This window comes from Carassius auratus, unplaced genomic scaffold, assembly GCF_003368295.1.
Source record: "Carassius auratus strain Wakin unplaced genomic scaffold, ASM336829v1 scaf_tig00028723, whole genome shotgun sequence".
Lineage (NCBI taxonomy): Eukaryota > Metazoa > Chordata > Actinopteri > Cypriniformes > Cyprinidae > Carassius > Carassius auratus.
Window position 1 is genome coordinate 72,562 of NW_020525715.1, and position 15,746 is coordinate 88,307.

The 15,746-nt window shown below is 34.1% G+C and overlaps 1 protein-coding gene across 1 annotated transcript in view; it reads left to right on the top strand.

Annotated features, from left to right (window-relative positions):
• Nucleotides 1–1,120: 1,120 nt before the first annotated feature.
• Nucleotides 1,121–15,746, top strand: part of LOC113079608 (uncharacterized) — a 34,158-nt gene continuing 19,532 nt past the window's right edge. Inside the window, exons 1-3 of the mRNA XM_026251852.1 lie at nucleotides 1,121–1,169; nucleotides 1,415–1,726; nucleotides 7,178–7,465. Coding sequence (XP_026107637.1) covers nucleotides 1,121–1,169; nucleotides 1,415–1,726; nucleotides 7,178–7,465 — 649 coding nt within the window. The remainder of the gene's footprint in view (nucleotides 1,170–1,414; nucleotides 1,727–7,177; nucleotides 7,466–15,746) is intronic.

Consider the following 15,746-nt stretch of genomic DNA (forward strand, 5'->3'; position numbering starts at 1 on the left):
AGACACATTACAGATGACCTGATGTAATCTATGATTACAGTTATAATCCATTTCCACATAGCCTAATCTATTTATTTGGTCACTAATGAACAGACTTAACTTGAACAGACCTGACTCACCAACAGCAGGTTACAACAATACTCGACTGGAGACATTGGCAACATGAAGGCTATTTTTATCAGACAACCAGAGCCAACCAATGAGAGACAGGACACATGACTAAAACAACCAATGAGAGCAAGACACATGATCAAAGAACAATAGCAGGATACCCTCATGTTAGGGAATCCCATGATTAGACAGGGACCATGACTTATCTCCAAAATAAAAGACATGAGAGCAATGAACATGAAACCCCAACCCCATGTTACAATTTATCCATGACAGACCTAAACCACCCAAGATACCAGCACAAAAAGACATATAATAATTTATTTATAGACAAAAGTGATACCAATGTTACCGCCAAAAACAAAAAAAAACTATAATAATAAAAAATAAAACTTCTGGCACCAGAAGGAAACCAGTGTATAAATCATATTTCATTTTATAAAGCTAAATATTTTTCTTTAATAAAAATGTGTCTACAAATTTGGCCAATTTTGTTATTATCTAAAGTAAGATACAGGACCCCCAACCCACCAAATTCTCCCAGAATTTTTAAAAGGTTTTTTACAATTCGATCACTGCTAATATCTGATAATGTGCCCTTATACCATAGGGGAAATGCAAACCAGTCTTGAAATATCACACCGGAGGAACAAAGCCAAAAGTGTTATTAGACGTCATCTCCAAATAAGTCTATATAGAAGCCCTGCACACTCTGAAGGGAAGTGCACAAACCACAGACTGCCATCTCTGATGCATCTCAACTTCAGTGTGACATTTTCAGTCATACCGAGACCTTTGATAAAACATTTCGTACTGATATAAAAATCTTATTTTCAGTATTGAGGACTTAATTTTTTTTTTAAAACTGTTCTGGTGTTCAAACTGCTGAAGAAAATGCTTCACCTGATTTTTTTCCAGTTGTTCTTGTGGTGTCTAGTTGGTAAGTTTAAAATGTTTAATGGTGTCAGTACATACAGAAGCAATGAAAACGATTTTGCATGCACTGTTAATGTCGTATAATGATGACTGTAAATCAATCGATGTGATTAACAACTCAAGTAAGCAAAACAAATGTTTACCCTTATCTTATCTTATCTTATCTTATCTTATCTTTTCTTATCTTATCTTATCTTATCTTATCTTATCTTATCTTATCTTATCTTATCTTATCTTATCTTATGTTAACTTACTTTGATTATGCATTTAAAATCAAGTCAAAGAGTTGTTTCAATTATTATTTTTTTATTAATAGTAATAATAATAAAGAATTGTTTACAGCAATTAATTTCTGTTTGTGCTCCAGGTGTGTCTGGTGTTGATGAAGTGAAGTCAGTGTCAGTGACGGTGGGAGATTCAGTCACTCTATACATACAGAGAGACGATGAGATCGAGTGGAGGTTTGGACCAACCAAAATTCTCTTAGCTGAAGTCAAAGAGAACAATGACTTCAAATTTTATAAAGATAGTGCTGGTGGGAGATTCAGAGACAGACTGAACCTGGATCGGACTGGATCACTGAGCATCATAAACACCAGCACCACAGACTCTGGAGAATATATAGTAACCAGAACTAAAACAAGTGCTGTACTATACACATTCAGACTTGGTGTCTATGGTGAGTATATGTTGTTTGGTATACAGTATATTCACCCTTTAACATTGTCAATCAATGTCGAAATTCATCTGATAATGGAAATATAGATTCATTTGTGTCAGCTGCTCTTTGTATCGTATTGCTAAATGCTGCGCTTGGTCTCGTACTCTATAGCATATGTGGTCAGTCTCGTGCGCTTGCTGACCATTGTTGTGAAACAGTAAAGTGTGTTCAGCTGAATTCAATTTGCGTTTTGTTCTATCACTATCTATCACTAGTTTTTTCTATCACTACCACTCACAAACCATGCATCACACAATGGTAGGCAGCGCAATCTTAACAACCTGCACACTTTGCCTATGTCTGCTAATACACTACTTTCTTTTTCTGTTGGTCTCTGGAAATACCAGTCTGCTGTAAACAAAGCCGATTTCATTATTTCTATTATTAGTCATTCAAAGCTTAATCTCATGGCCCTCACAGAGACTTGGATCAAACCAGAGGACACTGCTACACCTGCAGCGCTCTCCAATAATTTCTCATTTTCGCACTCCCGCCATTTGAAGAGGTGGAGGTACTGGTCTTCTCATCTCTAATGATTGGAAATGTCATCCTTTACCATTTTTGGGTATCAACAGCTCTTTTGAATCTCATTCAGTTACTGTTACCTACCCTCTTAAAATACATTTTGTAGTTGTCTATCGACCCCCAGGACCACTAGGTAACTTTTTGGATGAATTAGATGTGTTGCTCTCAACCTTTCCTGACGATGGTACTCCCCTAGTTATGCTTGGAGATTTCAACATCCACCTAGATAAACCTCTGTTTGCTGATTTCCACACTCTGCTTGCCTCTTTTGATCTCAACCGAGTGTCAACTACTGCTACTCACAAATCAGGCAACCAACTGGCCCTTATTTATACATGACACTGCTCTACTGATCATGTTCTGGTTACTCCACTGCACATGTCGGATCACTTCCTCGTCACTCTTAACCTCAACATGGTCCCTGAAACATCACATATCCCTCCACATGTCAAATTTTGACATAACCTACGCTCACTCTCATCCTCCCGACTATCTGCAATGGTTTAATCTTCACTAACATTGCTATTGATACTTTCTGCTCCACTCTTACATCTTGTTTAGACACTGTTTGCCCCTTGTCTTCCAGACCAGCCCATACCACCCCTTCCGCCTCTTGGTTATCTGATGTTCTACGCAAACATTGTTCTAAGCTTAGAGCTGTTGAAAGGGCGTGACACAAATCCAAAAATACTACTGACCTTAATGTGTATCAGTCACTCCTCTCTTCCTTTTCTGCTAATGTCTCTACTGCTAAAATGACATACTACCATAACAAAATTAACAATTCATCTAACTCTTGCAATGCCTTTTAAAACATTTTCCTCAAGTCTTTGTCCTCCTCCTCTCCCTCCTGCTTCATCTCTAGTAGCTGACGAATTAAAAACATCAGTGCACAATTTTCCAAACCAAAATCCATTAAGCTCAAATCACCAGCAAACATACACTCATTCACATCCTTCTCTTAACTCTCTGAAGCAGAGGTCTCCAAACTCATCCTTTCTAATCATCCTACTACTTGATCCTATTGAGATCCATCTCATCTCCTTTAAGAACTCCTTTAGAACTACAGACCAGTTTTTCTTCTTCCTTTCATTGCAAAAACACTTGAACGAGCTGTGTTCAACCAAGTCTCTGCATTTCTCACACAGAACAACTTCCTTGACAGCAACCAATCTGGTTTCAGAAGTGGACATTCAACTGAGACTGCCTTTCTCTCAGCTGTTGAAGCCCTAAGACTGGCAAGAGCGGAATCCAAATCTTTAGTACTTGTCCTGCTTGATCTGTCCGCTGCTTTTGACACTGTTAACCACCAGATACTCCTATCAACCCTACTCGCAAAAGGCATCTCAGGAACCCCACTTCAATGGTTTGAGTCTTACCTATCAGATAGGTCCTTCAAAGTATCTTGGAGAGGTGATGTGTCCGAGTCACAACATCTAACTACTGGGGTGCCTCAGGGCTCAGTTCTTGGACCACTTCTCTTCTCTGTCTACATGGCATCATTAGGTTCTGTCATTCCGAAATATGGCTTTTCATACCACTGCTATGATGATACTCAACTCTACCTCTCATTCCATCCTGATGATCCGACGGTAGCTATTCACATCTCAGCTTGTCTAACAGACATTTCTTGCTGGATAAAGGACAATCACCTTCAACTCAACCCTGCCAAGACAGAACTGTTTGGGGTTCCAGTAAACCCATTGTTTCACCACAATTTCACCATCAAGTTAGGCACATCAACCATAACTCCTTCAAAAACAGCCAGAAACCTTGGAGTTATGATTGATGATCAGCTAACTTTCTCAGACCACATTGCTAAAACTGTACGGTCCTGCAAATTTGCTTTATTCAACATCAAGAAGATCAAGCCCTTTCTTTCGGAACATGCTGCACAACTCCTTGTTCAAGCTCTTGTTCTGTCCAGGCTGGACTATTTCTATCAAACCTTTACAATCAATCCAAATGCAAATTAAAATGCAAGATACATTTTTAATGAGCCAAAAAGAATACATGCCACACCTCTGTTTATCAATTTGCACTGGCTACCAATAGCTGCTCACATAAAATTCAAGGCATTGATATTTGCCTACAAAACCACCAGTGGCTCTAGACCCATTTACCTGAATGTATTACATCAGACTTATGTGCGCTCTAGAAGCTTGAATGGAAGTTGAACATCTGGAAGTGAATGTCGCTTGATTGTGTCGTCCCAAAGAAGCACAAAGTCACTTTTACGGACTTTTACATTAAATGTTCTCTCCTGGTGGAATGACCGGCCCAACTCAGTCCGAGCAAGAAACGGCTTAAAACCCATCTCTTCCATCTTTATTTGACCCTCTAACTTTAGCACTATTCTATTTAAAAAAAAAAATTTTGTATTCTTTTTTATTTTCATTTATTATACAATTATAAAAAAGACCTCTAACACTAGCTTGCTCTATTAATTTTCTATTATATCTGTTTTCTTTTTATTTATTATATATTTTTTTAAATCCCTTGCTGCGTTTAAGCTAACTGAGACTTGTGTATAACTTATATATCATTGCTCTGATTTGTAAGTCGCTTTGGATAAAAGTGTCTGCTAAAAGACTAAATGTAAATGTAATGTTGCACTGTTTTGCTAATGAATTTTGTTCAGTTGCTTTGACACAATGTCTTTTCTTTAAAACGCTATATAAATAAAGGTGACTTGACTTGACGAATGTAAACGTAATTAACCAGATGATCAAACTCTCTAAGACTTCCAACAGATTATTTACATTGCATCATTTAAATGTAGGCATATAATGAAGGTATATTGTTTTATACATGCCCGGATCGGTGACCAATTGATTAGTCTCACTTCTTTCTGATTTTGAGATGATCCATTATTTTACCAGTGACACAGTCTACATTCTTCTCTCTGATGACCCCTTCTCTCTAGTGTTGCCAACTTAGCAATGATTTAGCAACTTTTCAGATTTCCCTTTCTTTCAAAAGCTCCTAGCAACAAATGTAGATTTTTTTTTTATTATTATTTATTTGGCTACTTTCGGCAACGTTTGAAAATTGATTCAAACGACATCATGTGAATTAAGTTAACTGCTATTTGCAATTGTTCAGTAAGAATTAGGTGTGTTTGTCTTGAAGCGGCTGTTTTCACAGTGCTTTGATGTCAAATACAGATCGGTCTGCACAGTTCTGCTTCAAGTTGAACACACTTATTATGGTATACATTTTTAGTTAGTAGCTTGTACCTGTGATTGTTGATCAGTTAGTGGATCTAGTAAAATAGAAAAAGTAGTACATTTCCAGGAATTTATGCTTTATCCATTATCTGTTGTAACCCCTTAAACCGAAAACATAAAATACAATGCGTAATTTAAAATGCAGAAAAAAAAGTTCCTTTATACTATACTATTACTTACAGACATCTCTTAGAGTGTAGTATACTAACAAACTACTAATACACTGCTTAAATCTATAATTGTTCAGAATGCATTGTTTTACTAGTTTACTAGCTAATTAAAAAAAAAAAAACTTTAATTGTTACAAAATGTGTCCAAAGTGTTCAATAGATTTAATTCAATATTGTATTTAAAAATACAGTTAGGCCAATTTAAAATTGTATATGATTATATTATCCATTTTAATTACTTTATGAACAAATAAAAATATTTATAAAATATGTTTTTTTTTTTTTTTTTTTGCTGAGATTTGATGCAGTGACAATTTTGCGCGTGATTATATGATGTCATCGTGCAATGACATCACAACTTCATTTAGCAACTTTTAGCAAAAAATTGACCTTCCTTTAGCAACTTCCCATGAAAATTAGTTGGCAGCAATGCTTCTCTCTCACACATGTCTCATTCTCTGGTTAAATAGTACTTCCCTTACGAAAAAGTAGTGTACTTCAATTTTATTTTACTAAGTATACTTAAGTAAAGTTCAAGTATATTTTTAAGTATACTTTATCTAGAAAGTATACACAAATCAGTGTTCTAGTAGCATACTTGTTTACTGTTTCAATACTCATTTGGACTAAATTTGCCCACTTTCTAGTATATAAAAATATACTTTTAAGTATACTTTATGTATAACAGTAGCAAACTTTGAGTACACATCCACAGAAAGAACAGGGTATATGTTTGTAAAAAAAAAAAAGAAAAAAAATATTCAAGCTTCATGCATAATTTTTTTAAACACTTTAATGTGTTTCATAAAAAATAAAGAACTAACATTTTGACTAGTTAGTAAAAGACTATGAATTGGATTCAGAATGATAATCAAAATGTATGGAGTCGATCAACACCCCAAAGCTTGACTTTAATAAATATCTATTCATCGGTCAACGTTACAGTTTTGATATTGTTTCATGTCAGATGATCGCATTAAATGTGCTAGCATCTGGTGTAGTGATGTGTTGTTTTTGAAAGATTCGTTCATTTTGAACGAATCTTTAATGTGACTCAGGAAGAATGGGGAGTGATGACTCGGGGAGTGATTCGTTCAGTCACGCATGTGCAATATTCTATAGGTTCTGTTCTGCTAGTAATTCACCTGTGTCAGTCAATGCACTCTTGAGCCTGAAAGATAATTGATTAGCTCATAGTTCGGGTCTATTGGGTTTTTGGCTCGTTCCTTAATCACGTGACAGCCCCATACGCTAAACCAATGCAGTCTTGAGTTGGAAAGAGAATTGATTAGTTCATAGTCCATTATCATATACTATGGGCCTTATACTATGCCCTAAAAGTATATGCTCCTTTTGAGAATAAAACACTTCTAAGCAGAAAAAAGCATTGCTGCACACCTACATCCTATCTCTAGCAGTCGCTCATGCCTATGGAAATCGCTGCATAGATGTAATAACTTTACTTTCTCTGTTATGTTTTCCAGCTCCTGTTCCTGTTCCTGTCTTTATGAGACACTCTCCACAGTATTCAACATCATCAGAAAGGTCATCGAAATGTCTGTTGCTGTGTTCAGTGTTCAATGTGAGTCATGTGACTCTCTCCTGGTACAAAGGAAACAGTTCATTGTCCAGCATCAGTGTGTCTGATCTCAGCATCAGTCTCTCTCTACCTCTGGAGGTGGAGTATCAGGATAATAACCCCTACAGCTGTGCAGTGAAAAATCACATCAGCAACTACACCAAAGACCTGGACATCACTAAAATCTGTTCAGGTAATGTAGCTCTGATATTAGGGATGATTTAGCCAGCCTATGGTCCATTAATCATAATCTGCTGGTGCTGTGATTAATTGTGGTTTCACAATAAAACAATTCAAACGCTAGACTCTCCTACTGAACTCAGACACTAATGTCACTTGCTGTATTTCCCCCAAACTACATGAATCATATTTTTAGTTTTCTAACGTTCTTCTTATTCTTCTCTCATAAGACCGTTCCATTTGCTGTTCTACTGAGACTACGATTGGATTGTATCTCATTGCTCTGCTGTTACTGGTGGCCATTCTGATCTATCTGATTAATGGATGCAGAACCAGAAATCTTCAACAGAAGAAAAGCATGGAGAAAAGAGCAATGGACACGGATCTAACATATGCAGATGTCCTTGAAGAATTATACTGAGAAAATATAATTTCAAACCGGTGGAAAAAATATCATCAGATTTGAAAAAAAAAAAAAAAGAAGCTATTTTCTGTGCAAGATTTCAGATTCATTAGCCGATCATAGATGATCAAGATGCATTAAACAAACCAGTCTGCTTATGAAAACAATTAAAAAAATAAAGGTTATAAATATACAAGTCTGTAATAACAAGCAGCATAACAGAGTGTTTTTGTTCAGCTAATATAAGCTAATATAAGTAGGCTAGGCTGCAGCCTCACACTTTGCACATTCACATTTATACAAAGCATCCGCTCTTGCGTTACTTTTTTTCCCCCTTTGCAAAGAATAGTGCCTTGCTTACCCACTGCGATCACTATTATTAAAATGCTAGATGAATATACGACTCTGTATGTCTCTTTTATTAACATCTGTAATCTCTCTCAATGTGATAGCCTAAAAATTCTTAAGAGTTGTTATGCAAGATCTGATATGAAAAAAATGTTTATGCAGCATATTGCATATAGTCTTTTATTACATTTTTTTTTTTTTTATCATGATTTTATATAGCCTAATTAAATTTTTGGGCTTCATTTCTGACCACTGGAAAAATTTACTCTGTTTGCAAACACGACAACATCATTCATTTACAGCAATATTGTTGACTTGATTGCAAATTATTTCACAGATTCTATTTAAACTGAACTGAGCTGAACTGCCTTTAACTGTCATTTTGCATTATTGACACACTGTTTTCTTAATGAAAAGTGTTCAGTTGCTTTGACGCACTCATTTTTGTATAAAGCACTTTATAAATAGAGGTGTCTTGACTTGACTTCATCTGTGCTCACTGTTGATTGTAAAATCTGTAGTATAGTCACAATAATTACAAGTTAAAATCAATCCATGAACAGTTCTGCATTTTCAGTTTGTTGTATGACTAATTCAATTTAATAAAAAATGTGTTAAAAACTATTTATTTCAGCATGGTGTCTTTATGTAGCATCCACATGAGCACCAAACAAGAACTGAGAATTCAAGCATTGAGAGAAGCAGATCTATCACAAGATCTATGGCTAACATTATTAACATTAATAACATTATTATTTTACAACTAAATCACTTTTTATCCAGAAAATACTACAAACACCACCAGGTCATTTAAAAGAAGAACTATAGTTGATAATATGTATATTTAATATAATTTTATAATTTTAAAAAGAAGAACGACCTAAATGTATCATGGATGTGGTCTTCCATTAAAACACCCATCCGAGAAGTTTCAGAATGAAGCGTTAAATGTGAAACCAGAAGATGAAAAAAGAAGTGAGCAGTGTAAATGCATGACCTTCAGTTTATATTTGACTCTCGTGTTGAGCCCCACTGGTTTCCTGACTTCTGCTGATCTACATGTTTGATCTGATCAAGTATCTTCATTGTGTTCAGCTTCAGTCAGTGTTTCTCTGCTTTCCACAAATCACAATCAAACTCCACAGACCGACAAAAACTACTGATATGAGTTACTGAAAAGATTTCAACAAGAGATGAGTTCAGTACAACAATCTGAAGACTGTTACACTACACGAAAAATTCAGAATAAGAAATGTATTTCTGTGTAAATAAAGTAACAAACAAATTAATTTACACAATCAACTGTACTAAGTGTTCTACAACTATAGTGTATAATTTACTAAAATACACTACAGTTTACTGTAGTAAAAATGTAAATTACATTATTTATTACAGTTTGTCAGTTCACTATAGTTAATACTAAACTATACTGTAGCATTCATCAATAATGTGTTGTAAAATTATAATATATACAGTAAAATACACTTTACTATAGTATGGTTCGAAAACACTAAAGTATTCACTATAAATTACTATAGTATTTTTCCATGTGATTTCTCGTAAAGACCCTGCTGAAGCGCCAACTAGTGACCGAACACGAAAAAACAAGTGTCAAAGGACTTCAAACTGTAAACTATACATTTTTATTACTATATGCTATAGCCCATATATTCATAGCCTGATCCTTTAATCTAAATCATACTCACAGCCTGATCCTGTTTTGATTTAGTTTCTGATTAGATCTGATGCTGATCGAGAAGCTTAATTCCTCACATAACTTAGATTTAATGCTTTTAATGTAATAGTGATATTTTTTTTTGTTTGTTTTAAGAATAGATATGGGTTTTCATGGTTCATGTGTATTGTTTGTGTCTTCTTTTCTGGTTAGCATGGTCTGCTGAAGAATATTTCTCAAAAAGATAAATAATAATAATAAAAATAATAATAATAATAATATATATATATATATATATATATATATATATATATATATATATATATATATATATATTGACTGAATTCAGTATTATGTAGAGTAAGGTGTTTCTGCTAATGCAGATGACATTTTACTGCCCCTCGTGATTGAATATGAAAACACTTTTTTTTTTAACCACAGTCTCAATGGCTAAAATGGTGTTTATTAATAATCTCTTAGCTTTTTTCAGTAATTGTAACTAAAATGATCAATATATATAGAATATAGCCTATTTCTGAGAGTGAGACAGTACTGAGGGACCTCATGATTCTAATCCTGATTAATTATTTGTCTGTTTTACTTAAACCAAAATCACATCAGGCTGGATTCGATTTGCATTCTTGTTGTTCAACTTGCCTGAAGTGGCACATTATCATTTTATCATTGTCATCATCATCTGATTCAATGCACCAGATCAGAGGTCACTCAGTGATTCATCTTATAACCACTAGATGGAGTTAATCTGTTTTTCATATGTATTAGGATAATTCATGGGCATTATCCTCTACACATCAGTTGTATCTGCTAAGATTCAGTCTACTCTGGTTAGGAAGCACTGAACTAGTCCCCCACTGGTAACCCCAAACTTGTTTCGTTTTACCAGTTTTTTAATGAGATTTTTTTTTTTTAAATATGCTTGTTTGACCTTTTGACCTTTAATCTAATTCATACACACAGTGACATTAAGGGTCACAAATTCAACTTTGTTCTATAGTCATTAAAATGCTACTGTATATAGCAACACAATATAACTGTAATATGGTCCATATGTCATTGTTCTCTACTGAAAAACTAAAATCACTGGTAAATTCTAGTCTTTTATGCCTTATCTTACTCACACGTTCACATGCAAATAAGCAGAAATGTCTGCCAGTTTTGTTAGTTTGTCTCTGGAGTGCTTCCACAGTATGTTTAAAGGTTAAAGTATGTCTACACTTACAGTTCTTTTCTCTCATCGCTATAATTTGATCTTCACTACTATATTTGCACAAAAATGATATTCTGTTAATTTGAATTGTTGAATTGTTTTATTGAATCACTTCATTACTTTGATCAGACCAAACAACTGAGGGTTACAGGGTTCAGCAGCCATGTATGCATAAATGTGCTAAAGTACGAAAAGATTGAAACTGAGCATAAATAATATTCATTGAAATAAGATTTTTCTGGAATCTTCAACGTTATAAAGAGTACTTTCAAAATCGTTCTGTTTTTGCTGATAATGTGCAGTTAGTGCATAAAAAGTATTAGCGGTTTTCACGTTGACACACACTAAACAATGTTGGGTTAAAAATAACCCAACGTGTAACCCAACTATGGGTTGGTATAGCAACTTCCCATTTATGGGTTATTTCAACTCAACCCATTGGGTTAAAATCCTGTTGGGTTAAAAGTTACCCAACAGTTTAGTTAATTATTTATATTAATTAACATCAGTATTTTTATTAAAGATTACTTAATACAACCATATTTTGAAACTACTTTGTTGTAAATTTCAGATTTTATTTTAATATGCAAATAACACATTTACAAATATATTTTAAAATATTTTATTTAAATGTACAAGAATGTGTAAAAATACAACCAACATTTTCAAGATGTACAAATGTGTCAATTCATATTCATATCAAAACACACAAATGTGCAAATACAGTTCACAGCTGTGGCCTTATGTTTAGTTTTGAGTCTCGGTGCTGGCAGGAGTTGTAGATGGAGGGAGTGAATGAACAGCGCTCTCTCCCACCCTCAATAATGACTGAAGTGCCCTTGAGCAAGTCACTGAACCCCTAGTTGCTCCCCAGGTGCTGGTTATGGCTGCCCACTACTCTGGGTGTGTGTTCACTTCTCACTGCTGTGTGTGTGTGTGTGTGCACTTGGATGGGCTAAATGCAGAGCACCAATTCTGAGTATTGGTTACCATACTTGACAAATATTAAGACTTTCAAATAAAATGAACATAATATATAATAATAAAACAAAAAATAACCATAAAATCAAGTAATAATAATACAAAATATACTGCTGGACCTACTGATGATCAATAAAATAAAAAAGTTTTTTTTTTTTTTTTACTGATTACTAAATACAAAGTTTTTAAGGAGTAGACAGTGTGCAGAAGAAACGGTTAAAGACTGTATGTTAAAAAAAAAAAAAAAAAACTCAAATATGAGCGGAGGGATTTAAGTAGTTGATGTCATATACAAAGAAAAGTTTGAAACACAGATCGACTGCTTGTAGTATCATCTCCTGTTCCATCGCCTCCCTGTTTAAAATAATAAAATCTTGGGAGGAGTTTTCCTTGTCACCAAGCACCAGGACATGTGGATTCTGGCTTGTCTCGTGATTCAAGTACAGCACTAATTAGTGCCAACCTTAAAATTAAAAAAAAAAAGTTTAGTTTACATGCATTGTGATGATATTTCATCGATACACTCACTTTAAAAATGAGTGAATTTAAATGAGTTAAAAGATATAGCGAATTTAAATTGGTTAAAGTGAAAATTGACCCAAAAATGAAAATTCTGTCATCATTTTTTTTTTTTTTTTTAAATATCTTCTTGGAACGATTTGTATTGTACAACGTGTGTCGTATACAAAATAAATAAAGGTGACTTGACTACACAGGGCACTGTAATTTTTAAGTGTTGCTTTGACTTACAGGTTGAATGTCAATGAAGGACCACTTCATTTCCGTGTATGATGTGCACACCATTTTCCATTTGAGTGGTATGGTGCAGATGGCAGGAAGGGTTTTGAAGACAATTTCTGCACGAAGGCCTTTAAATGACAAAAGTACAGAGAAAGCACAAGTAAAAAAAAAAAAAAAAAAAAACTGGGGATCTACTATCATTTGCACCAAGAGACAGACTAAACCAGTTTACACTGCCTCTAGAAAATGTGTGGCAATATTTGTGAGTAAATTTGACCACCCTTTACCATTTAACTGATTTGGACTTGTAGGGAGGAACAAAAGTACACTGTAAATGAAAGGAAGCTTTGTTGGACGGAATATAGCAATACACTTCATTCACCTCATTTGTCTTTTTTCATAATTTTCGGAAGTTATAGGTCTAAGAAAACGTATGTATCATTAATTTAAATAGTTTACTTACCTTGAAATGTTTCAATTAACAGGCAGAGGTTCTATTGTTGCAATTTTTCCTTCACAAAAGAGTCCATTGTCTAAAACATAAGTATAAACACATTTAGTACAACACATTTAAAAAACATGTCAATTAATCTAGCTTCATAAGAGAAATTGCTGTAATTATAGGGTATTCTAATAGATGCATAACAATATTCAATATGAATAAACCATTAAAACACTTTTACTGCACAATTAATAAGTGCTGGTGCACTAAGACGAATATGGCTCCCCTCTTCAAGGTTTGTTGTAGGAGTAACGTTAATGTCATTATGTATATTTAGGGCACTGAAAGAGTGGATTGCCTCACGACTGTGTGCTTTTCTTTCGTCAGGGTTTTGAACTTTTATAACAGAAAATTGTAGGTTCATTCAAACGATTCTCGCGGAGTCTGCTGTCTGTCTCATGACTGATGTGTGTGAGGTGAGCTCAGAGCTCGCTCGAGCAGCTTCTTTCACTGGTCTGATCCGATAAATGGTCAGTGCGGCTTTTCTAGCTTAATTCTAATGATTTCGTCAAACTTTCAAATTTCACTTTAAGTAATACTTGTCTAAAAAGTTTTGCAGCTAATCTTTGAATGTATTAATGCTGAGGAACTAACAGGAACATCATTCATTTACAATCAATCTGATTCTCTGGGGGAAACAAACGGACTAAAGGCAATCAAAACTTTTTGAACGTATGAAAAAAAATATAATTAACGTATCAGACACATTTCTTAATGTTATAATAGTTATATACATAATACGATTATATTAACAGTTACTTACCTCATAATCATGCAGGCTGCCGCTGATGTCCATGCTGAGTCGCTGACTGGACCGTTAAAATTTGAACGAAGTGAAGCGGGAAACATATTTAACCCAACAGTTGGGTTATAACTAAAAGTAACCCAACAACGGAAAAAAAAAAATGACCCAACAAATTTTAAGATAGCCCAACACATTGACCCGATATGTGTAACCCAACGGTTAGGTTAAAAAAAACAACCCAACGTTTTTTACTGTGCACCATTCATTTTTTCACCGGCTAATTTTATTTGTATTTTTCCTCAAGTTTATTTCCATATTTCAAGATGGTCACCGAGTTAGGATGCCATCCAGGTCGCTCCGCATAGATTGTGTTTTTATTTATTTTTTACTTACTTTTGTTTTCTCTGTTAACACACATAACGTCTGCACTGAATGATTTATGATCATTTAGGAACTCGGCCGCGCCATCTTGGAATCAACATGCCATAGAGGGTTAAGAAAGGGTTTACATTCTCTGTTGTTCTTGCTGTAGATCAGTGTCATTTTGAAGGGTGGAGCTACTGGAAGAGTTCATTTACACTCAGTGCAGAGCTTCACTAAACCACTTCACTAAAAACTGACAGGTTTATGAAACATTAAAATTCAAAAGTGTCAGCGGCGTTCTATCTCTTGTGGAACTTTGGAAAACAGCTGGAAAATGTTTGAGGCATTTATTTTCTTCTGTTTGTGCTTGTGGAGTCTGCCTGGTAAGTCTTTTCTATGGCTTCATTTAGATTTAGTCATTTAGCAGATGCTTTTATCCAAAGCGACTTACAAATGACAACAATTGAAGCAATCAAAATCAACAAAAGAGCATTTGTGTTAATATTAACATTTCAAAATCAACATTTATGTTTATTTGATCAATTATCCATGTAGCCTACGCAATGTTCTGATATATTCATTATTTTCATCATTCATTTTGCATCTAATATTTATTTAATAGTTTTGACAGACTAAAATACTTAAGTAGTCAAGCTACTTCTGTGTTTTCCCTCTCAGCATGAAAGGTTAAGGTTATAGAGAATTATTGGATTATCCATTAAAATAAGTGCAAGGTTAAAAAAAATATTTTGTTCTAACAAATGATTAGTAGTTATAATCAATGTTCCCTCAAAATTTTCTCTATTGAAAAACTTTTCTGTATTGGGTGGACATTTTGGTCACATTTTTAGAAAAGATAAATTGTGTTATTTTTAGCTTTTTATTAATTTAAGAATTAATGGAAAAATTATCACAGATTCCATATATATATATATATATATATATATATATATATATATAATAAATAAATCTGTGTTTATACAACAGTGTTACTGTGATTATAGTAGTATTATTACAATAAAATGCTGTATTTTATATTGTTGTCATACAATCCTCAATAATGGTGACAATCAACACAAAACATGTTTTAAAAAGTTAACAGTAACACTATGTGTAAACTCTTATACATTTGGCACCTGAAACACAACAGTGTTTCTGTTACGCTAGTTATACTACTTTTATGCAGTTGTTTGGCTGCTATTTGAACAGATGTATTGATCTTCTTTTTCCACTTTTTTTTGGTTTAAAAAAACAACTGATTGCTGCAAAAGAAACAATTGAACGAAAGTTGAGGGCCAAGTGAAGCAA